We start from the raw sequence: 24,119 nt of genomic DNA, 5'->3' as shown, positions 1-24,119 counted from the left end.
TTGTTCCACGGTGCGCGCCACTGCTCCTGTTTCTGGGATGCTCAAGGACTCGTCTCGCTTGTCCACCGTGCGCAGAGAGAGAGCGAGAGGGCTCTATCGATTGCACCGGCCGTTTTCTTCAGGCTCGCGTCTTGCCCCCAAAATAAACAGACCTGGAACGGAAACGGGGGGCACGTTTCGTGGCTGGCGTCTACCGTCAACGGAATGGTGCTGGAGACTTAAGATTCTAACAGAAGGTGTACGTTGGAAGGGAACTTTCTTGTCCTGAATTTTCAAGCGATTTCGGATTCACCGGATATTATCGACAGCACGAGACAACTGTAAAACCGTAGACTTATATATTTGGGAAGATTTTGTAACAGCTAAATCTGTTCCTATATTTCAATCCTATTGAGGATCACTATATTATTGGATCCCGAGTCGCAGTATTGAGTGCAAGTTTTTAAAAAATCTTGATGAAGTTTATTCAATTACACGTAACGGAGTGTCGTCGGAGACTAATTATTTTAAGTTAAATGTTTCAGAGTTCCCAAGAGTCTGTCTGTATTAGGTCTGAGCTAGATCTAGATGAGATGCTTGTGGGCCATGTAGTACAGGATGAGTAAGTAGGAGTTTGAACATTGGGCAAAATAAAGGTGACTAAGTTGTTTAGGACAGAACAGTCCGGTCGCAAGTCTTCATAGAATGAACCAAAGTGAATAGGTTGGTCATCCAGAAATATATTATTTATATTTGGGTTAATGTAAGAAACGTTGCTGTTAATTCTAACCTTTACCGTTAGAACCGAAATAAGTACATACCTATTGCGCCCTGTAGCACAGGCACTCTACCTTTGCAGTCATAGCATGACTATCTTTTAGAATGGGGTAATTCTCTCCACTTTTATCGTCCATATTATTCCTAATCTGGAACGCTACGCACGAGCACATCTTACATCATGCTACCTACAATTCCCACTAATTTTCAAAGAATCATTATCGTATCATCTTGTATATAATAGAACCACGTCCGTTTAACCTGCTCGGTGGACGTTCCAGCAATTCCACCTGGCGTAAGCTCGACTATAGCGGGCAGTAGCAGCAACAGCAGCACCAGCGAAAGCGCACGGTTTCAACAGGAACGTCGGGGATGGGCGGTGGCGTCGCGGTGCCATTCACGCGTCCAATTAATACCGAAATTGCAGCTATCAAGCGGCGCATTAGGCACTTCCGTGTGATTAACGCGAGAGCGTGTTCCCGGCGTGGCGGGCGGAGCTTTCAAAGTCTGGAAAAGCCTCGCGAATCCCGGCTGAAAGGAAAGTATGGCAAAGCGAGAGACAACGGTGTGAGAGACAGACAGACAGACAGACAGACACACACGCTCGGCTTTTCGCCGCGTCCTGCGCGGGCCTCGCTAAATTACATTAAACACTTAACGCCCGCGCGACGACCTTGCGTTCGCGTACCCATACGGAGCGCATAATTACGCGTCCTCGCGACAGGAGATTCAAGAGGGTTTAGAGATGGTGGCGCAGGACGCGCGGTTTTTAGCGTATCGCGTCTATATACGTGTGCGTCCCACGGAACGGAGACAGAACGTAACAGAGAGGGCACGGACAGAGGGAAGCGGATAGAGCGTGTTAAAGCGTTGGCAATTCCCGAAATAAATTCACTTCCAGCACACGTGTGCGGTGCGCAACTCCGCGCCCCGGGTCGAACCACCCCCCGCTTTACGTAATATACCGACAAGAGAAGGATGCCAGGGGAATAGACGAACAGAGACATTTCGCCTAGCGAGGGAATAGAGCTAGGGAGACGCGTGGAAAGTGTCACGCACATTAAAACAACCGTTCTGGAAGGCTTAAACGCGAGAAAGAATCGCCTGGTGGATAGATAGAGCAACAGAAACAGAGAGAGAGCGCGCGCACCCCTATAGCTAGCTACCCCTTTCGACTGGGCAGTGCCGGCATAAGTCAGGAATTCCTGGCACGCGGTATATTGCGCGGGGGTGGAGGCATGGCGGTTATAAGCTATAGTCTCCGGCGTGGCATGGCATGCACAGCCATTTACTTCATTATGTCATTAAGCTTAATGGCCCTGGCCCTAACACGGCTCTAGACTATAGCCACTTCTACAGTTCGTCCCCATTAACTCCTCTCGCTTGCTCTCTCTCTCTCATACACACTTTCTCCCTCTCTCTCTCTCTATCTCTCTCTGTGACGACCTCGCCACCCTTCCACCCACCGACCGCCTCCTGTCCACCCACCGACAACGGTGTACTCCCTCTTGTCTGCTGGCATCCTCGTGAACCAGCCCCCGGGTCTCGCAATGAGCATCGACTTTACGCCGATGACCGGCTGAAATTGCCGGCAGCATCGTGGAAAATTTACTCAGGGCCGCACCTACTCTCTCGGCCACGTCGATTCAGAGGGGTTGGGGGTGAAGGGAGGACACCCGTTACTCCGAGTTCATTCTCGCGGAGGTAGAGAAGGGTTTTTAGCTGGGCTCCAGGGATAGGTACTCGGAGCTCCGTGCGTGGACTGGGAACAGGGTTTCGTAACTGTCTCGGATGGAATTTCTTTTTTATTTTTCAAGGGATTTTTGCCATTTGGGTGATGGGATGGGGGAAAATACGGTGAATGTAATTTTGCCTCGTTTGTAGATTTGGTTACGTTTTCCTGGTGGTGACAGGTTGTAGTGTATTGGTGGTTATTAGTGATGTTGTTTACACTAGAGCTACCGACGATGCACGCGTATCTGTTTCGATCGGTCGATGAATTTGACGAACTTTTGAAAATTTACGAATTTAGAGATTAATTCATTTGTTCGTTTGCATGTTGTAATAAAAATTGCAAACTGTCTGAGAGGAGGTATTGTTATAAGATTCGAATCATCGTTATGAAAGTGTACTGATCAGTTATTTTGATTTGTTTGGTAGTTCTAGTGTTGTTGAAAAGATGTTCAGGATTCATCGAATTCGATAACGGGTAGAGGAAAATCTTGGATCTTCTGGTTTCTACAAAGTTTGATGATTCTAGATAGTTTTAAAAAATTGGGAAAGTAAAATAACAATTCATTTTTATGTTCGAGGATTCTGAGAGATTTGATGCATGTAACACGAATTTTATTAACCTTTAGTCTGCAAACCATTCAGAAGCAGGAGGTTTGGTGTGTACAATGTTAATGTGTTGTTTGTTAATAATTTGAAAAATATCCAATTGTTTGTATAAATTTTGTATAAAACAAGATAACTATTCTTATCACGGAAGAAGCTTACGATAGATGCAAAGCAACAACAGATTCAATAATGGTTATTTCGAATCTCGTGTTATACTGCAAAAGCGTTGTTCAGAGTCAAAGGGTTAAACCGTTGCTCATAGTTCCGTTCTATCATACTTTATCCTTCTGTTTTCCCTCTTGAACATATTATGGAGTTTATTAACTATTAACCACCAAAATGTTATATTAACCCTGTAAGCAAAAAGGTAGATTCAACTGAAAATTTGCCTTATGAGATTGAGGAATTGTAGAAGAATGCTAGATGAATCGAGTGACTGTTGATATTTATTCCGTAATTAGGAAATGTTTCTATGTTTATATGTGACAAGGATCGAGATCGAAACGATTTCTCCACGTTCCATGACGCGAATTCCAGGTTCACGTACGCTCATTGCCGGCTAAGATCCACCGGAATAGATATTACGCTGATGACCGGGTAAAATTGCCGGCAGGATCGCGTAAAATTTACGGTATTCATAAGACTCGCGCGATCATGTGCGTGGCAGCGGCACCGAACGAGCTTCCGTCGAGCAACCCCTTCCAAATCCGCGCTCGATGGAGACGCGAGGGTCGCAAACTTGTTACAGCACTGCTTGGGGTTCTAATAATTGGAGAGAAAGAGCGGAGCCAGCGTTCCGCCACTCCACGGCCGAAAATAAGATAACTTATCGAAGAATAATAATATTAGGTCAGACGAGTATTAACCTTTCTTTCTTATCGAATAAATTTTGCAATATTTCTTGTACAACAACTGTTGTAGTGGTCTGTAAGAAATTCGTGAAACGAAGATGAATGAAATGTAACATAGTATGAACTTATGTTTGTCTATTTAAAAATGCACATTAATTTATTCATAAATGGAGAATAAAATTTAGAATACAGTAACGTTAATTGTGTCGCATCCAGCACTTTAATACGACTTTCATTAACAGCACTACGATGGAAATGACGGAAAACGCGTGGAAAATCAGATTGTTCAAGCGAGATTTTATTAATTTGCATAATATCGCGTTTAGAGATGGACTCTCTGTCGTTCGAATCGATTCAGTGACGCAGATTAACAATGGCACGCGAGCACCCTTTGAAAATAGATCGGCTAAACATCGGGAATTAAACGAAAATCGGGTGCTTGTACACTGAAATTGTTACGCGAGCGAATGATTTCATAATTATTCTCCGAGTGGCGGTCTATGCTCGATTCGATAATACCAGCAGGTAACGCAATTCGCTTAATGACGCAATTAATCGTTCCCCAAGCTGTGGAGACTTCAGGGATCTTCCCACGAATCACGTCTCGTCGATCGATCGATCGATCGAATGTGTGATCGAGAATTCTCTCGATGAATCTGAAACGTGTCCGACAGCCGAGACGATTTCCACGGAAATCCTTGGGAATCTCGTCGTCGACCCACGAATACCAGCCAGGCCTAGCTCGGGACACATGCAACGCTTCAGGAAAGTGTTGACTGCCGGCTGTTTTCGAAGTAACCCAATATTTTTGTAGCCGAACTACATATTTTGTTCGTTGGCGCCAGACAAACTTACGTCCGCACATGTCGACCTAAATTTAGTCCACGACACGGTTCTCCTCGTCCCTGTCCTACCGGCTGTCACCGCGAAACTTTTGTTACCCGAGTTCGCTCTATCGAACATTTCAAATACTCCTGTTGTTTCTTCTTGTTTTCCGTGTTAGCACGTACAAGGAGTGGAGAAAACAAACGCTGGAGTGGTAAACAGACTGCGCATGTGCATACAAAAATCACTGTTAGTAACAAGTGGTTATTGGGCAGATATTCATTTTCTATTTTTTTATAACCATCAGTAAAATTTGTTAGATTGTTTATTTTATTGTATTTAGTAGATCAAGAATTGAAATTGGTCGTGATCGTTCGGAAGTGGCATCACAATTTCAGGTCTTAATACTTTGGCAAAGGAAGAAATTATATCCCACTAAATACTTTTTTTTTGAGAAAACTTACAATTGTTTTTAAGTGAACCGGAAATGACTAATATGGTGGATTATTGTACCGTGCAACTAACTATCTGTTTCTATTGTAACCAAGACGTGCACATTACAATATACATATTATATCCCTTTTAATGGAATAAAAAAAAGATCACTATAAATGATCATACGCTTCATCGCCAGGAATGAATTCCGATGACATAACATGATGCACACGTGAAATCCGTATGAAAGTATGAGAGTCGAGGTACATAAAGAACGAACCGCTCAAATCTTGTCGCGCAAAGATCGGATCGCGTAAATGAAGGCATTATTTGAAGCACCGGGAAGTTCTCTAATCTTGACAAAGGACGTCGGAGAAGGAAGGGACGAGGTAACTTAACGATCGGTCGGACAAACTCCTCAACGTCTCGTTGACTCCCCTCAAGGTCGACGGGAAGAGTCTAATTGTCCCTTCCAGAAGAGAGACTTGGCAAGCTTTCAAATTTCTTTGCTTACAAATTCATAAGGTACCCCGGGAAATACACCTCCTTGAAGGAGATTTATTGAAATTAGTGCAATTAGCGGGCTCGGGAGGATCCAGGACAAGGGAAACCCTGAACGCCGACTGGTGACATCGATCCTCAGCTTCGATTACGGTATTATTAACAGTATGATCGACTTCGATATCCGTCTGTTCAATCGGGAAAACGATTACATAGACGGAATATGAAATCTTGACGACATGCACCAGTGTCTCGGACTATGGGATTGTGTCCTATAAATAATGGAAGAGGAGGACATTGGTTAAAGATGGTGCATAGCGACTCGTAAAGTATTACGGGTATAACAATTAAGTAGATACTTTATTATGTACTGTACCATATAAACATAGTATCTAATATTTAAGAAGTTGTAGAAGCTAAAGAAGTTTATCCAATTGTATATCTCAGTTAACTCCAATTTCTACGACAGTATAAGATCATTGGAGCACACTCGATTGAACAAGCGGATGTTAAAATTGATCACATCATTAGTACAATTGAGGGGTCCAGATTTTTATGAAAAGTAGTGTTACAATAAAAACTGCGTAATACAAATGACTATTTTTTTATTTAAAGTCATTAGCCCTCGGAAGGCGGATGGTCTGGGATGGACACGGAAGACCAATGCAAGTTCATTTTGTACTAACACTTGACACTAACTAGACACCAAGAGGTGTCAGAATGAATAAAAACCTCATTCTTCAACATTTTTTGGTATAGCTCCCTCTCGAACAGAACCCTTCAGTTGTCATCGTCGCCAACTATCGTCACTATCGAAGGCGTGTGACGTTCCATATCAGCACCAAAAAGGACAACACCAGTTTCTTTCTTCAATTGAAGGAACACGCGAACGGGCCGCGCTGCGCTGGTTGCAAGACCCGCGGAGCCTGTCTTTCAAACGGTAGAACCATAAGGAAATTTAATCCAGAAGAGCTCTCACATCCTTAACACCCCGTTTCAACCAGGCACCATTGTCTTTCTCATTTCAACCGACCCATCGAAGGCCCGGTCGAAAAGAAAGACGGCCCGGTTGGTGTGTGACCCCGTCGTCTCGCGATAAATCCGCTCGCGAGTATCCTCCGTTCAGGGTTTTCCGTGTTCCTTCGCCGTTCGTTCTTATCCGTTCGCTGTACATCCTCTCGCATCTCCAGTTCTTCTCCGTCCTCGTTCCCCGCAACGACAACGGGTCGCAGCAGCCCGTCCCTTCCGCGTGCTCGCCGCCCTCTTCCGCTCAATGGAACGCGCGCCCATCGTGGAAAAATCGCAGCCGGTGAAAAGGTGTGAATCTCTCTCCGGGCCCTCGAAAAAAGGAGCTTGACAATGCCCGGTCGGTGGCGTCGCACAATGAGCCTCTAAACCCACAATGTAGCCAGTGTATGTATCTTTCTGCGGGGACGACACAGCGAGGAACGAGGCAGCAGCAATAGAGCCTCTCTCTTCTCTTTCGGATTTGTAGAGGGTAAAAAGAAGCACGAAGTGAAAAGATGAAATAGAAGTTTCTACCTATCCTGCCTGGAGGAAACAGAAGGTACGACACAACCACCACCGTCACCACGCCCATTTCTGTCAAAATATTTCCTGAGAAGAGAATCAACCCCCTGTTTTTCCTCACCCCGTTTCCTCCTACTTCGTCGACCTTTCCATCCCGTTCGAATCATTCTTTCGATTCTCAACATATATATATATGTATAGTCATCTCCGCCCTTCGAAAGGGTTACCGTACGAAATTTTCTTGCACGCCAAGAGGCCCTGTCACAGCGTGTTAAATCTGTGTACGTCTGTGTGCATGCAACGTAGGCAACGATCATTGTTCCCCTGTTTGTGTATGTAGTGCTCGACCTCGCAGGACATGGCGTCCTGCCATTTCAGCCCGTGTGTTGTTTTTTTTTTTCTGTCGGGACCAGCTGAGTCAAAATGGCCTCCGGCCGGTGACGTCACGATTTCACGTGGCTGCCACGCAATAGAGTACACGCATCGATCCCGACTACATCGCGAGGGGCAGGCCAATGGGTACCGAGGAAGGATAACGAGGCCCCGAGGACCTCGTTGTTGTCCACGGTTCCAGTTTAATTCCAAGCCAGGTATACCCCGTTGACCATCGGTATCGGCGAACCCGAAGAAAATTGGAATTCCTTCGCCATTCGCATTTCGACTTTCGTCTTGATCGTTTCGGTCGGTGAACTATGCTGTTGTAAGTGACACGGAAGAACATCGTGTCTCTCTTTGGAACTTGGTGTTAACAGCTTGTGAATGGTAGAGAATGTGAGTAGAAATGTTTAAACATTTACCGTTATAGAACCAGTTCTTGATCACTTAAGAGTAATTATTGTGGTTTTGAATGTATATGTAGAAAAATTAATTAAATTCAAAGGATTTGTTGTTTTCGAGTAAAATTATGTTTTATCTTTAACTTGGTATTAACAAATGTGAAAAGATAATAATAATTATCAGGTGTACAAATTAATTCGTGGCTTTATTTTTATAGATTTGTTGTTTATTCACAAAGAACCAAAATACAGTCTCGTCTTAAAAATATTCCCAATCGTTTTCTACACATTTACGCCATTTCTGGGGTAGTCGGCGAATACCCTCTCGAGAAAATGATGGCGGTTTTGAGTCAACAAGTAACTGTGGAGGCCACGAATTAATTTATATACCTAATAAATTATAATGTAACTTTTAAAGGACGAAATGCAAGGGGAGCAATTTCTGAGCTATCACATTTTTCGTATACATTTCAAAATAGTTAATAATTATTTAGTAAATTTTTGGATTAAAAACTTTTATCATAATAAACTCGTTATATGACATCTATATACCTACTAAACTGATCAAGAATTGGGTTCATAACCGTACGTTTTAATTCAGTGACTCTTTATCTATACGGAAGTAGAGGTGAAATTAAATAATATGTTTCTTTGTCAGTAGGAAAAGGTATTGTGTTACGCGAAGTGTCTATCCAATTATTTCGTACAGTCACAATTAAATTTTCTACCATATACTTTAGTGAATAATGATATGATCCTGGATTAAATACCAAGTTAAATAAGATTCTTTTCGCGTTAGAATAAGAAACTTCCTCTTCACGCCTCAGAAGCATTTTTAAATTCCTCGAGTAATACCAAAGCGGAGTAATTATAAAGAATAAGTAATCCACCTCCGATTTCAATGACCTTGAAATAAGTTGTCAAGGTCATCATTCTGGACAATTTTCCCTTCCAAAATTATCCCTGGATATACCAACGTTATTCAATTTAGAATATAGAATATAATCCAAAGTTAACATCAAGGACGTTCAATGACGGTTCTACATTAGCTTCACCTTCTGTTCCATCCGTGAATGGCGAGAAGATACACGTGCCATGAGCATGAACTACTACATACCGATCGAAAGCGATAAGTCGATTCCGCAGATCCATCCGCCAAAACAAAAAAACAAAAATATAGTCCACCGTGTGATATTCTTAATCGTATTATGCTCCTAAGGTTTTTCTTTTTCGCGCGTGCACGACGTTTCACGTTAATTAACGGTGCTAATGAGCTCCGGCAAGTAATCAAAGCAAATGTTTCATGACACGCGGCGAGAACCGTTTGACGGGCTTTGCCCTTCTGTCGTCTGGCCTTCGTATTGCCGGCCACGCTTATGACTGTCGCCCACTATTTCTGTCTCTGCTTCGAAACTTTTCGTTTCCTTGTGCTCGCGCCCCAACTTCGATACGTTCGATGCGACGAAAACGCCTTCGTTCTCGTCCACGCTCGATGGAATATACATATTTTTTTTTTTCATCCCTCGTTGCCCCCTGGATCAGTATGTTATCCGCCTGGCACGTATTTTTTTTCTCCTTTTTTTTTTTTATTACAATTCATTCCCCGTGTTTACCCTGCCACCCGGGTGGTACAGGCTCCGGCAGACAAACCGCTGCTCCAGGCACTGACTGTTACTAATTAAGGGCGGTTTCAGTACGCGTGTTAATTCTTAATTAATATCTTTGTTGCCTCCTCCGACGTAGCGCAGCCCTCGGCACCCATTTCTCGCCCGTTCGTTTCTCCTTCCCTCGCCCCTTTCTCACCCCCTTCACAACTATCTCTCTCTCTTTCTCGATCATCTTTCTCGCTTTCTCTCTCTATCCGGTGCCTGTTCTCTCCTCTTCCACCACCATTTTCACACTTTTCTATCCTTCACCAACAGCTACGATCTCTTTTTCTCTACCACGTGTTTCATCCTTTTCCTCACACCATCAACCTCTATCTCTCTCTCTCTCTCTCTGTTCGTCCCTCTTTAGCGACACCCCAGCGTACACACCGTCCACCCACTTCTCTTCTGGAGTCTCTCGAATGAAAGAAGATGTATGGGAACACACGCGCATCTCGAGCCCACTATATGATAGGTACAATCGGTCACGAGTGACGAAAGGAAGAAAGCAAGAAAGGAGCACGCGGCGGAGGAGGCGTCCGCCGCGTTCCTACGATTTACCGCCCTCCCACGGAGGATCTCTTTCGTGACGAATCGAGGAATCGTTGGTTAACCCCTTTGTTCGCGCACCCTCGCGACTTCTCCGTCGCGGAACAATTTCCGCGCGGTACGGTAAATTGTTTTCAACCGTGGTCCCCCGTTCGGGCGGAAACGTGCTGTTGAACTGTCAGGTGTTTAATTTTCGATACTTAATTAATCACTGCTAGATTACTGTATTTAATATTGATTTCAGGAATGATACGTGTTATGGAATGACCATGAAATAGGAGGAGTCACGGTATTTTCTTTTAACTCCTTCAGGGACAAATTTATTAAGACCAGGAACAGTATTTTCTTTTATTCTTCGGCTGGATTTAATTAAAATATATCTATGAATATTAACGACAATCAATTTGTAGAATATTCTTTTTCGTTGAGGAATTTACTAGTGAAAATTTAATTCCAGTTTCGGAATAATGCTTGAATGAAAGAATCCCTCAAGAGGTTAAGAATGTCAATTCGAGTAGAATAAGGTCTTATTTCCACTTGCGACTAGACGAGCGACAAAATACGTTTTTCGATATGACACAATTTCCATGTATGCGGCTGCGACTACCGGTTGCACGCGATTGCAATGTCAAGCCACGACTAATCGTGACGGGTCATGTATGAAAACGTTCGCAACATCGATTCATTGAATTCTGAGCATTTCATTTAGAAAATAGAAATCATCCATCAATATGGAACATGGAATATTTAGATTACCATGGAAGAAATAAAAATACATCTGCATGGGAAGAAATAGTTATGATATTTGACGGCGAATAACTTTCGGAAGAAGAAAAGAAACAGTTCAATAAGTGATAATAACTTATTTAACCCTTTCAGACCTCAATTTCCTTTTAAGAATTTTTTGTTTAGATGATATTTCGTTTCGAAAAAGGTTTCGTCTAAAAACATTTGGAACATGAAAAAATTCATATTTATCAGCAATATGTAGGTCGGCAACACATTACACCTAAGGCTTTGTATGAAATCGTAAGAAACTGCATGTACACAAATGTTACCACCAGGTCTAAAAGGATTAAACATAGAAGTATAGGTATCTAAACATAGATACATCATCATAGAATTACAAAAATTTTGTAAATACTATAAGACTGATTGTGAGAAATTAGTGTCGTTGATTATCGCGGGGCGGTTAGTCGCAAGTGGAAATAAGGACTAAGTCGATAGTTCTGGCGAGAATGGTTCACGGTAATCGCGTGCTCTCGACCCCCAAGGCTCGATCCACGCTTGGAAAAGTTTCCTCTGTTCGGCCAGAAGATTTCACCGGCGAATACTCTTCAATCGTAATAGCCAGCGGGGCCTCTCGAGAATCCCCGAACGAGCCTCGCGCGTATACTATTTCGCGAATAGTCAACAACGTTCGGCTCTGCATTGAGCGGTGACGGTCTTTGAAATGGAGCCCTTTACGACAAAAATGTCTGTAAAGCTGCCGGAGTCGAGCGGCTCTATTAATCAACCGCGCCCGGTTCCTTCGTGCCTCAATGCACTACGTTTTTCAGGGAGGAAAAATACTCTCTAGTTTTCTCTACCCTGCTCTTCAGCTTCGATTTTCATATCCCCCCCTCCCCCTTCCCGTCCCTGCTTTTGTCACCATTTTTTCCCTTCTTTTCGTTCGACGAATTTATTACGCCCTTGGTGTCTCGATAATTTTCTTTGGTTTTTCAAGCGTGTAGTAGCTTGGAACGTTATTGCTGGGTGTACTTTCTTCATCAAAGGGAAAAAGGAATTATCAACGACGTTAACATTTCACTTTGTGATTCTTTAGAGCGTTCTCTACTTTCGATGTCGTCACATTTGTAGAGGGCAGGATCTCAGTTTGATACTTCAACTTCTCGACACCTTGAAGTGCAGTTAAACGAAAGTTCAATGCTTTCTGTGGAAGTGCTATAGAAGGTTCCGAGATCTTTTATCATTAAAGGAAGTTAGCTTATTCTCTGGAATTTATAGAAAGCAGCACGTCCTCTTCATTATTCAGCTTTGATCGTCATCAGTACTTGGTTGCAATTCTTTATATAGTAATGTTTATAATAGGGATATTAAAAGTTATCTTCCACTTATAGAATACAAATAAAGCATACAGTATATATATACAAATAAGCATGCAGTATAAAAAATCCTTTCATATTTCTAGACATCAAATCAATGAAAGTAAAAAAGTATTAGTATAATCATCTTCTAATCTATCTACACACATTTTCTAAAATCATTTGGTTCGAAAACTTTACAGTAATATCTTGATCGATTTAATTATCTTAGCATTCAACGGGAATTAGAGGCAACGTCGGTGGGTCTATCAGTTCCATGAAAATGAAAAGAAATTTCCATGAAACCGTCGATCTGCTTTTCTGGCCTCGTACCATCGGTCTGACAAGGCCGTGGCGCGATTTAAGGCGTTTACAGAAGGCAGCCTTTTCTCCTCTTTCCTCCGTCTTCCCCAATTCCGTGATTCCCTCCCGGTTCGCTCGATAGAACGAGCTTGTCTCGGCCGCTTCTTTTCACGGAGGAAATTTCTAGCTGCCGGTGAAATCGATACCGCGGGAAATGAGATGATTGGATCGGACACCGGGGATACCTGGTGAAGGTTGAAGGATTTCAGAGCCACGAGAGATTGCGACGATGGTAGTCTTGGGATATTTATATCGATGCCAGAGTCTTCGTCGATTATGCTGGCAATAGACGTTCCTCTGACGATCCACAGTATCTTAGGCACGTTAATATATTTTGGAAACACGTCCTAGACTGCATAGATGATATTGGTCAGAAAGAATAGTCACAGATGATAAATATAATAAGATTGAGATGCAAAGAGTTCGACTCGGTTTCTATAAAACCTACCCCTAAATATTCTTATAATAAAAAAATATGTCCAATATGCAACAAATATTGTAATTTATTAGTGATTATTTATGTTGTATTAGATTTGCAGAAAATAGTAATATCGATTGAACAGAAATGTATGGAGTACAATCAGAATAATGATTATTATTGTTTCTGTTATAATGGCAATGTGAGTAGGATTTTTTCAATTGTTTTCAGAGGGTGATAAAATTAGAATTTGTAGAATTACAATGATTTGTAGCGGATACAATGTAACGAATGAAGAAATTATGTTTGAATAGGAAATAGATTCTTAATGTTCTGATTGGATAATCTGTGTTATTAAAAGCGTTATATACGAAAATTATCCTCTATTATCCACGTTCATCCTAAGAGGAGTAAGAATTATAATTACTTCGAAACGAAGACAATCGAACGAGTTAGACTCCCATTAATTAGGGTCCACTAACGTCGATACTTCGATTCGACGAGTAATTGAACGAGAAAAAGAAGGGATAACAGGATCTTCGCGATTAATTTAATCACATTCGTCCTTAATTGTAATTGAGTTTCTGCACCTAATTCAGTATCTTCTCATTTCTTAACGATTTTCTCTGGTTAATAGTTATTTCAATTAATTCGATTATTAGGTTCTTCTGTAAGAAACGTCAGCTCTACTGCGTTGAATTTGACTCGTTCTTTTACACTGTGAAAATTCGATACGAATTGAAAAATTGCTACAAGAATGGCAACAAGCACCTACCTAGAAGGGAAATTCTCATTTTTTGCTCTCGAAGTTTAACTAACCGAAGTCCGCACGACAATTCCGTTTCACAGCCGCCAGAAAACTGAATTTTCACGGAAGCCGCTCCGCTGGAGACACTTTTCCCTCCCTTACGTTCCGAAATCCATCTAGTCCAAAGAAGAAAATTTCCGGTGCGATATTTCGGGTCACATGAATGTACTGTTCACTTCTTCAAGCAATTTTCTTCGGATAGTAGAGACCACATACAGTAAACCAAACAATTTTCTTCCAATCTTTCCATTATCATCGATATAAAATCCATTCTACACCAAACAATAAATTATCACTACACGACTTCATTAAAATGCACTCGAAACTTTACAACTCAACGTCCGGAATGAAATTTACCAAAGAGCAATCATAAAAATTCACAAAAATACGTTTATCGGGGGTGATATTTGGTAAAGATGAATATATTTCACGTCGACAAGAGGCATATTCACCGATATTATGTCGATAAGGATCTCTTCCATTTCGCTTTATGGCTCCAAAACCATCCCCATTCCCGCGCAGACCATTTTCTTCAAGGGGGGCGGGCACGCCCGGTATAATTGACATCCGTAAACCGAGGCCGAAGTAAAAGTAGGGTGCCCTCCTCGCGGAAAACAGGTCTTTCACAGGGAGGGCTTCCTTGCTCCATGTTTCGCCGCGTCTCCAATTTTCCAGCCGGCTTTTCCGAGCTACGCTGGCATCACCCCCGGGGGCCGTGCCAGTCTCCTTTTGCTCCCCGGGATCCTCCGGTATTTTCCTTTGCCGGCAAATTGGACTATTACGACGGCGTGTCCTCGCGAAAACCGCGCATTTTCTCTCTTCCTTCTGTTGCTTGCTACCCCTCCCCCCCCCCCCCCTTCCTCCCGTTCCTTCGGCACTCCGGCGTGTACCCTTTTCCAGGGCAGAGCAGGTCCTCTTACCTAGCGGCTCAAAGTGGCGCGCAGTTGTTAAAACAACCAATTCTGTCGGAAAGCTGCTCGTTACGAACGCCTCTCCCGTCCTCGACGGAATCCTTCGTAATCCTGATGGCAAACCGTTCGTTTTCCTGCTCACGCAACGGGAACGCCGGCCAATAAAATCCCTGTCCTCCGTGGCGACGCGTTTCTCACGGCTACGACCCGCCCTGTCCTTCGTCGTGATGAACGACTGTTATTTTAATTTTTTTAATTTTTTTGTTTTTGTTGGAGTTAGGTGAATCGTTGAGGTGAATGGGCTTTGTGGTCTGAATTCTATTATTGACAGACTCTGGTGAAGATAATTTCCATTTGGTAGACTTTGGGAGCACCTTAGATAGATATTTGCGTCTCTTATTTTATTGTTATTGCTGGTTTTATCGGAAGTAAAAGAATCGCTTTATTTTTTAGGGTACATTTAGTAGTTTTTTTTTTCATTTTCTGTTATTATGTATGAATATCGAATGTTAGTAGAATATATTTCGTTATGTAACACGATTGAATCTTGGAACTCGTGAAATCTTTAACCCCTTCGCACCGGTGGACGAGATATCTCGCCACGTGATTTCGTTCATGATATGCTTTCACGAGATCGTCCAAAGCATATCACGAACGAAATTACGTAGCGAGATATCTCGTCCACCGTTGCGAAGGGGTTAAGGCGTGCAAGATGTTAAGATTCTAATTTTTTTCTTGGTCTTCTTGGCACTCGCATTTGGAGCTTTTACTAGATTCTAACACTGTGATTCCTGAATGGTCTCCATTTTCATACAATGCTTTTATGAAGCACCTTCGATGACAAATAACTAGAATTGTTATTATACTTTCACTAAAATGCCTTTAATCAAGGTAAAATACAATAATCGAAGAACGAATCGTCTGGACCGAAATCTCATTCTGAAACTCATCCAGTGATCATTTGCCAGAGTTCGAAAGACAGTAATTGACTGGTATCTAGCGCACAATGGCAAAAGAATTCTAAGGATCCCTGATCCGCCGTGAAGCACGACGATTTAAAATTTAGTGGTGGGCGTGCACGGGGAATCGAGTTTCGGGAAAAGGAAAGTCTCCCGTTACCGATTAACGTTCGAATAAGGGAGGGTGTGCCCTGGCACCCCCGATTTCACGAAATATTTTGACAAGAAATTTAATATCGTCTCGCTCTGTGGGTCTCCGACCGTAGAACTTGAGACCACGCGGAAATTATACACGATTGCTCGTACCTGAAGACTTTCCTGTGTCCTTTGCTTCGTGCTCCTTGCTTCCGTCTTTCGGAGCGCCACGAACACCCCCCCTCCCCCGATCAGGGGGATGAAAACGGTGGAAACTACGAAAGGAGATTAGTGTAACGAAATTTATACACCGAATGCACGTCTGCGGCCCCATTAGACGCGCGAAGGTCATCCACGGTAATCATTTTCAACCTGTCGTCCCTTGTTTCGAGCGACATCGCTTTGCGGGTGGGGCGAGCGGCGGTTAATGGCTCGGAAAAATCGGAATCATCGTCGGGTATGAATACGTAATCAGTTTTTCCGCTCATCCTTACCCGCATGACGTCATCCGCGAGAGAGATATAGCTCCGTCATGACTGACTGGGACGAGCGTTTCGAGCGGGGAGGCTGGGTGGATGCTACCGAGCGGATTCACATTGAATTACGCCCGGAATGCTCAATACATTCAGAGGAATAATTTTTATGTGATACTCCGCGATGATTAATCTGCACGAATCCGTTTAGGGCACTTTTCCTCCAGAGTATCGAGATCTTCCTTTCGATTAGTGTTTTTAAAATTCATCTTGATTAAAGTATGCTGTGGCAATCCAGAATTGCGATTGACAAGTAGATATTGGCTTTTTTAAATACAAGTTATGATTGTTATTATTATTTAGATACGGGATTGTGAGTGAATGCTGGGAATTGTAGAAGAGATTAATTGAATTGTGCAGACTATGGTCTTTGTAGACTGTGGATTTCTATGGAAAATACAATTTTCTAAAGTAAGACAAGATCAATCCTAGAATCTCTCTTAAATAGTGGGTTCAGAATAAAATAGAAAATTCGTGACGAAAATTGGACAACGGTGGACGAAATCCACAATCTAAAATAGATGATTGGTTGAAACAATTACCAATATGTTTAATTGATGCAATAAGAATATCACTATAAAATTCGGCCATAAAATACATTCTCAGAGGACCTCGTTAAAAATGATGTAGTGATTATCCTTCCGGTATTATTTAAAATTTAAAACATAGTACCTGAATCTGAATCGAAGTCTGCTGCTCTTTGTTTTCAGACACATATGCGACCGAAGATAACAGTTTCTGCGATTCGGGACGATCGAAGAACATGTCTGTAAAGTACGCGAGAGTTCTGTAGAACGTTGGATCCACGATAAATATCGAGAATAGACTGTGTCGAAGAACTCGAGCGAACGGCACATCGTAACCGTTGCACGGTCGTTTGCACGACTTTATGGAATCGCCCCGTAAAATTCTAAAAAGTGATCTTTCTCTTCGCCGAAAATAGACAGAACCGAGTTCCTCTTTCAGTGTGGAGCTCGTGAAATAGCTCTATTGTCGCGAATAAGTACGACGACGCCTTCTGTTCGTCATCCCATTCTAATAAATTTGGAAAAAATCTTTGGAACAGACATTCTTCGTGTTTCTGTGGTCTTACTGTACTTTCATAACTTATATCTGTGCAACTACAGTTCGTATCTTGTCAGTTATGTTTATTTATAATTTTATGAGACCCTTACCTGGACTGGGATTTGAGAACGAACACTTCGATTGAGAGAATCCTGGAACAGAAAATGTATTTATTAGAGACAGATACGAGTCTGTTCTCCCGATTTAAATAATATAATATGCAATGATTTATGACGAAGGATAAGAAACAGAAATGAGCAACAAGCAATTCAAATGGTACGCGCAGCACCGTCATGGAAATTCAAGGTAGATACATTTTTGTCATTTTTCTAACGAGGAAACATCGCGCGGCAAAACTGGCTGAAAATTTTTAATTGACCACGAGAACATTGCTCGTAATGGTTCGCCTGGTATGGTATCCCGTTGGCGCAAATTACATTCGCAAATATTCATTGCAATAATTATCCGTCGTTAGAACGAACGCAAACCAGCGAAAGGAATTGGAAGGAAAAATAAAAAGAGGGGAGAAGTGTGTAGTATCGCGGAAATGAAATTTTCATCTAAAAATTAACTAGAATTCAGCGAAACGCGCTTCGAAGGAGGGTGGCACGCGGGCTGCCTCGACGCTCGACCCTGATTAACGGCTTCGCGAAATTAACTCGACAATTATTTCATTAGCGCCTAGTAAGACATTTTTCATCCAGTCTCAATGGGCTTTCGGGATCTAGAGAGAAACAGAGAGAGAGATAGAGAGGAACACGTGTTCGCTATAGCTCGCAACCGAATGCGCTACTCTTAATGACACGACGAGAATTAACTGTAATTTAATTAATTAAAATGTCGCGTTAAAAAAAAGCACCGGCCTCTTTCGCGCGGGAATAGATGTGACCCAGGTCACCTCGTTAGAATGATTATCAACGGGACTCGAAACTATTTCTTGTGCCAGCACGTTAATCAAGAATCGATCTTCCCTGTTTTACTGTCAGGTAATGAAAAATTTCGATTTAAAGTAAGTGATGTGTCGCATGGTACTGCGCTGGTGAAAATGTAATAATAATATTGAATAGGTTCGATGGACAGAGGTGTTAGTGGAGAAATTATTTGTATTACATATGTTGCTTGCAAAGGTGGATTTTATATCACAATATGTATTACACATAAAATTTAACGTGTGAAGAATATTACAATTAGGAGCTTCAAAAAATATGCATCAGTTTGGCTTATGAAAACCATTAGTAGAGAAGATTATATATTACATTCTCTAAGATCATCGTTAAAAATTCCTAATTTCAGGGTAAAGGAAAAAATTAAATACTATGTACTTCATTCTATTTTACACTTCTAAGTGGACTGTAAATTTTACGTATCTATTGTATATACACTGCCGTTCGTAAATATTAGGACACCTGGTCTGTATAAAGAATAAGTTATGTTTCATAAAAGTTGCACATTTCGAGCCACTTTTATTACTTTATAGTAGCATGAACGTTGTTCATTAAGCTTTAATATCCCCTAAACTATATTTCTTCAGACCTTCGATAATTTTCTGATGCTTATTCACTTCATATGCGATAGGTATTCTAGTACATACGAATCAGAGAGTAGACACTAACTATAATAATAAACAGAACAAAGCGAAGACATCGTATAGTTTAATATATCTTGCACATCAAACCTCAAGACATTCATACTGAGAGGAATAAAATGCCCCAGTCGTCGTAAACGACCCTATAAAACCATGAATTTGCAACCTCTACAGTCTACTCATAACTAAAAAATTAACAAACTTTCCAAACATCCTTTGTATCCCCAATAACCCATTCAATTACAGAAAGACGACCAGAGTCCTCGAAAAGGCGCCAGCGAAACGCCGCAGGGGCCTTAATCATTACGTTACCATAATTTCCCTGTAACGAGTGACAAGCCCGGAAGCCACTCGTCGCGGGAACAACAGGCGCGATATCCGTAATTAGAGGCAATTTTGAAAACCTGCCCGGGATCCTTGGTGGTCGCAGACGTTCGGTCGGGCGCGCGAGGTCTCCCACTCTCGTTAGCTCCGCCGCGGATTTAATTGCCCTGCGACCGCGCGCGTGACGCGACAAATCCGCCTGTTAATCGCGCGAACGGATTCTGTATCCACTTTGTGTGGACGTGGTACACCCGTTGCTGGTTGCCGCGTGTTTTTCCTTTTTTTTTTTTGCTGCCACCGTTTTTTTTTTTTTTCGTGAAAAGCCGCCACGCGTCAGACAGATTGGAGGGGGAGGTTGTGCGGATCCATTCAGGGCGCACTGGTGAAAATCGCGTCCATCTATTAAGATGTTTTGCCTGGGACACCCGTTTCTCTCTAATAAAGTCGTACCAACGACGTCGGTCGGGAGGCTGAAAAACAGGGGTTGAAAAAGATTCCCGCGTTCCTAAGAAGGTTAGGGGCTCGGTCGACGGGGCGATAAAGAGCGGTAGGGGCGGTACAGGAGGGAGGGGTGTAAGGGAGAACGCAAAGTTCGCGTTTTCAGGAACGTACCGGCCCAGGGTGGTAGTTGTAGTTGCCTGGCTGGCGACCACACCGGGGGCGGCGGCGGAACTCCACCCTCAAACGACTTTAACGAGCCGACGTCTTAAAATGGGGATGCCGAGGTTGCGTCGAGTTCGCGCGTTTGTTTGATAAATTAACCCAGAAAAGTATGCTCCGACGTCGGGGCACTTAACAAGCCTCGGGAGCGACGGGCCGCGGGAAATTTTGAGCAGAGATATTCGGGCGATACTGTAATGGAGGTTAACCCTTCTCGAGTACACGATTTTTTTTCTCACCTGTTTCGACGCTTTATCGAATGAAATGATTTTTCACGCGTCCAGGATATTCGTTGCGGTTTGGTCGCGATAACTGCTCGATGGTAAACGGATATCGTGCAGTTCTTTGGAAGATATCGCGAGTGAGGATGGTAACGTTATGTGATTTTCAGTGATTTGTAATAATTTGTGTTGCTGAATACTTGCTGAATGTGTCTGTGCGTGGAATGAGGTAGAAGAAGTGGGGCTTGACGTATTGTTTCTGGGTGTTGAGATGCAACAAACAACTGTTCTTAGGAACAGCAAGATTGTCCAAGAGTCCCCGTTTATGAGGGCTTGCTGATTGTATTGATATGTCCAATTCCTGAGTTAGGTCACAACAATATTTTTTGCATGACGTATGTATTGCTTTATTGTTTCTGTTTTCGGTAATAGAATTATTTGCTCGCTATCGTATTAGCAATCTCCGACAGCGATGATAATATATCCACAAAAGGATTATAAATGAACGAACTATTAATTAACGACGGTGAATATGCATCATAAGCAAACAACGCAGGAACAGATGATCTCTCGAGTAAGCATTGCTAATATTAAAGTAAATTCTTCGACATTGCGATCGTCACCGATTTCTCAACCTTTGAAATCCATCCAAAGCGCTGTTCACTTGAAGCCACAACTGAAACGCGTGTCACGGGGTGGGGGGCATTATAATCCGCTCCGTCGTTCCGTTTTTCCACGGGTTCCGCCCTTCCCGGGAACGTGAAACTTAAACCACAATCCAGCGCGCCGTCCAACGGCGGTGAAAAGGTTTCAGATTTTTTGAAAACCCACGACAATATATACGTCCACGGGCCGCGCGCCACCGGTGACAAGACAGGGGCCTTTCCCATTGAGAAAAATCCACTTCCTAGGTCTCGTGTTACCCCCGGGCGTATTTTGACAAGATCTCATTGTCGTCGCGCGGCTAAGCCCTATTGACTCCATTATGGGCCTATTAGTATTATACTAGGATTTGTGGTTACTCCTCGAAAGACGTCCTTGCCCTGCCACCACGGCCCTCTTTCTTGCTCCACCTCCTCCCCCTGGAAGCCGAACGAGAGCCCCGTTTGCCGTTCGACCATTCAGGACACGGCCAGGAGACGTGTCCTCCTGGCCGTTCAACGGTGCAATTTCCCGAGTCGAGTCAGCTCGAGCGTCGATTACACGCTCCCGTTTCCGGCATTTGTCACCTGGCTATTCACAGCTCCTCGAGTGGTAGACCTTCTAGCCCTCCAGCCTACAAGTAATCCTTGTCTGTATCAAAAATCACACGATAACCATACATCTTGGGTCCCTCTACACCCAAGGATCTCAAAATTAGACGAGACGCGTAATTAGCTCTCACGCGGAACGACTTGCTACCCACGATTCAGCTCCATATATATGTTCTCTCTCGATAGCTCCTGACAGGCCAGGGTGGAATGGTAACGAGGACTGGGTAATCGGCCTGGGTGGCACGACGACAAATAATTACCGGGCGTAAATAGCAAAAAAAGGTGAGGACGTTTCCCCGGGCGGCCGATGAAAAGAGCGGGTCGACAGGGTGGGACTGAAACGGGGGAGGATAAAAAATAAACTCTATCCCCGAGATCGGGGTGGGTTCAGTGGAAGATGCTTGTGCTAGAACGAGATGTGTCGGTGATGACGCCAGGGTAACCCCGTGGACCCACGCACTCGTGGCTTCGAAGAGCTTCTGGCGACACGAGAGATAGAGAGAGAGAGAGAGAGAGAGAGAGAGAGAGAGAGAGAAGCCTAGCTAGCTAGCTAGCTCTACCTTCTCTCGTTTTCCAAGTCGCGAGAGCAAGCATCGCGGAATGAGCTGCTACTTAGAGAGGAACGGGTGGAAACGCATTCACCGGCACGCAATCAGGGCCTCCTCGTGGCTGGCTGGCCGTGCGCGTTGTGCGCTCGTGTATACACTATGTATGTATATACACCACGAAGTCCCGTTGGCCCATTCATGCACACCAGCCCGGGCAAGATTTTGCTCCGGCGACACCTCTACGAGCGCGGGAAAGAGAGAGTGGGAATGATCGTCGAGAGGGAGGGCGCGAGCAAGAGGTGAAAACGCGCGCGGGGCGACGACGGGCGAGGGAGAGAAGAGCAAGAAGCCTGTGGGCGAGGAGGGAAAAACGAAGAGTGAGAGAGAGAGAGAGGACTACGCCGCGCGCCCGTACACACCGTGTGTTTGAGGCGTGAATTCATGTATGCTCGCGAAGCACTCTTCACCGGGGACAATCGAGGTGTTGGACTGGAAATCCATACCAATTTGAGCGACTTACGGCCGTTCGCTTGAAAGCCCGGTACACGCCACCGACGATACCCACACACTCTTCCCTGACACGTACACATCGGACTGGAAGCTCCGTGTATGTACACACGCATCCAAAGGAGACAAGCGCGCGAACGTGAGCGCGAATACCTCCGTTGAATGTGAGATACGAACGAACGGTTTTCGGTACTGGACGTGGATAAGATGATTGGGTATTATTGGTGTTGATTTGACCCGTTGAGGACGAAACAGTGAAGTACAGTAAAGACTCTATGAGAGTTTGAAACTGGGGGCCGCTTCAAAACTTTCACGGTGCACCGTGAATCGTTTCAGTACTTAAGAAATCTATTGTTTGTCCGAAGCCTGACCTTCAGCAATAAAAACGGGGTGGTCGGGGTGGGGGTGGGAGGATAAATTATGCGCTTAGCACGTACAACAGTCTCTCCTCCTCAGTGGTATGGATGAAATAGAAACTCTCACGAGGAACTTTTTATCCAACTCTTATAGAATCTTTACTGTTGACGATGCTTACAGTAAATCAGCTATGAGTGTTCGAAGGCTCTTTGACACTGGCAAGGAGAGGTCCCCAGGTGTAACGTTGATTTTTTTAATGTGGTTTAGCACAGCGATAGAGTTTGAGATTCTGAGGCTAATGATATTTGTTTCAACCTCGGGTGGCCGTTCGTTTGTGAAATATTTAATGTTCTGTGCCGAAGGGCCTTCGAACATTCATCGATGATTTACTGTATAACAGGAAAATTTAGGAATGTAAACTGACTGAAGAGGAACTGCGGGTTTAGTATGAAACGCGTCGTTTTCTGGATCGCACCGATCCAGACGTATAAATACGTATCGTCATCCTCGGCCGAAGTAAAAGCCAGCGTATATGAAAAGGGTGTCGAGGATGCATCAACGTTCCATTCGCAATTCAGGTGTCCCATTTACGTGTTTTTTTTTTTCGTTTCCTCAGAAATCCATTTACCGTTCCAGTCTCCAAAGTCCTAATTGAAATTCGCGCGAGGTTTGAAGTTCCTATTCGTAATCATGGGGGGCATTAGGGGTGCAACATTGCTATGATGAAACATGCTTATCCCACAGCGGATGCAAGCAATGTAACCATTTTTACAGTAAATTTTATTGAAACTGCATTTCGGCAATAAATATTCACTCATTACTATTCAACGAAATTCCCATGAAACTCAATTTCCATATTGAAGCACCTAATTAACCACCAGTCTCCTATTACCATACTCCTATTAAAAATTCATTCTCCATCCCAAAATCGAGAATCCGCCACTATTAATTCTTCCATAGCCAACCGTAGAACACGCAACAGTATCCCAGAAGTTGGTACAGCAAAAGAATTATACAACGAACCGAGCGACGCCGGCGAGATTTACACTAGAATTCCTGAAGGGACCTACACGTGCGGTGGGGGTGTGAGAAAAAAGGTTTGTTGAGGAGCGTTATATTCGCCTCCTACTTTTCCGCCCGGGGAGTGTGGAAATTAGTTACATGCACGCCGGAGGAAAA

The 24,119-nt window shown here is 43.4% G+C and overlaps 1 protein-coding gene across 1 annotated transcript in view; it reads right to left on the bottom strand.

Moving 5' to 3' along the window:
- Window positions 1-24,119, bottom strand: part of LOC107194435 (visual system homeobox 2-like) — a 75,889-nt gene that overhangs the window by 39,474 nt on the left and 12,296 nt on the right. Inside the window, exon 2 of the mRNA XM_015584056.1 lies at window positions 17,596-17,637. Coding sequence (XP_015439542.1) covers window positions 17,596-17,637 — 42 coding nt within the window. The remainder of the gene's footprint in view (window positions 1-17,595; window positions 17,638-24,119) is intronic.

Source organism: Dufourea novaeangliae, unplaced genomic scaffold (assembly GCF_001272555.1).
Source record: "Dufourea novaeangliae isolate 0120121106 unplaced genomic scaffold, ASM127255v1 scaffold39, whole genome shotgun sequence".
Classification (NCBI taxonomy): Eukaryota; Metazoa; Arthropoda; class Insecta; order Hymenoptera; family Halictidae; genus Dufourea; species Dufourea novaeangliae.
The sequence above is the reverse complement of the archived record's forward strand: the minus strand, read 5'-3'. Positions and strand labels throughout refer to the sequence as shown.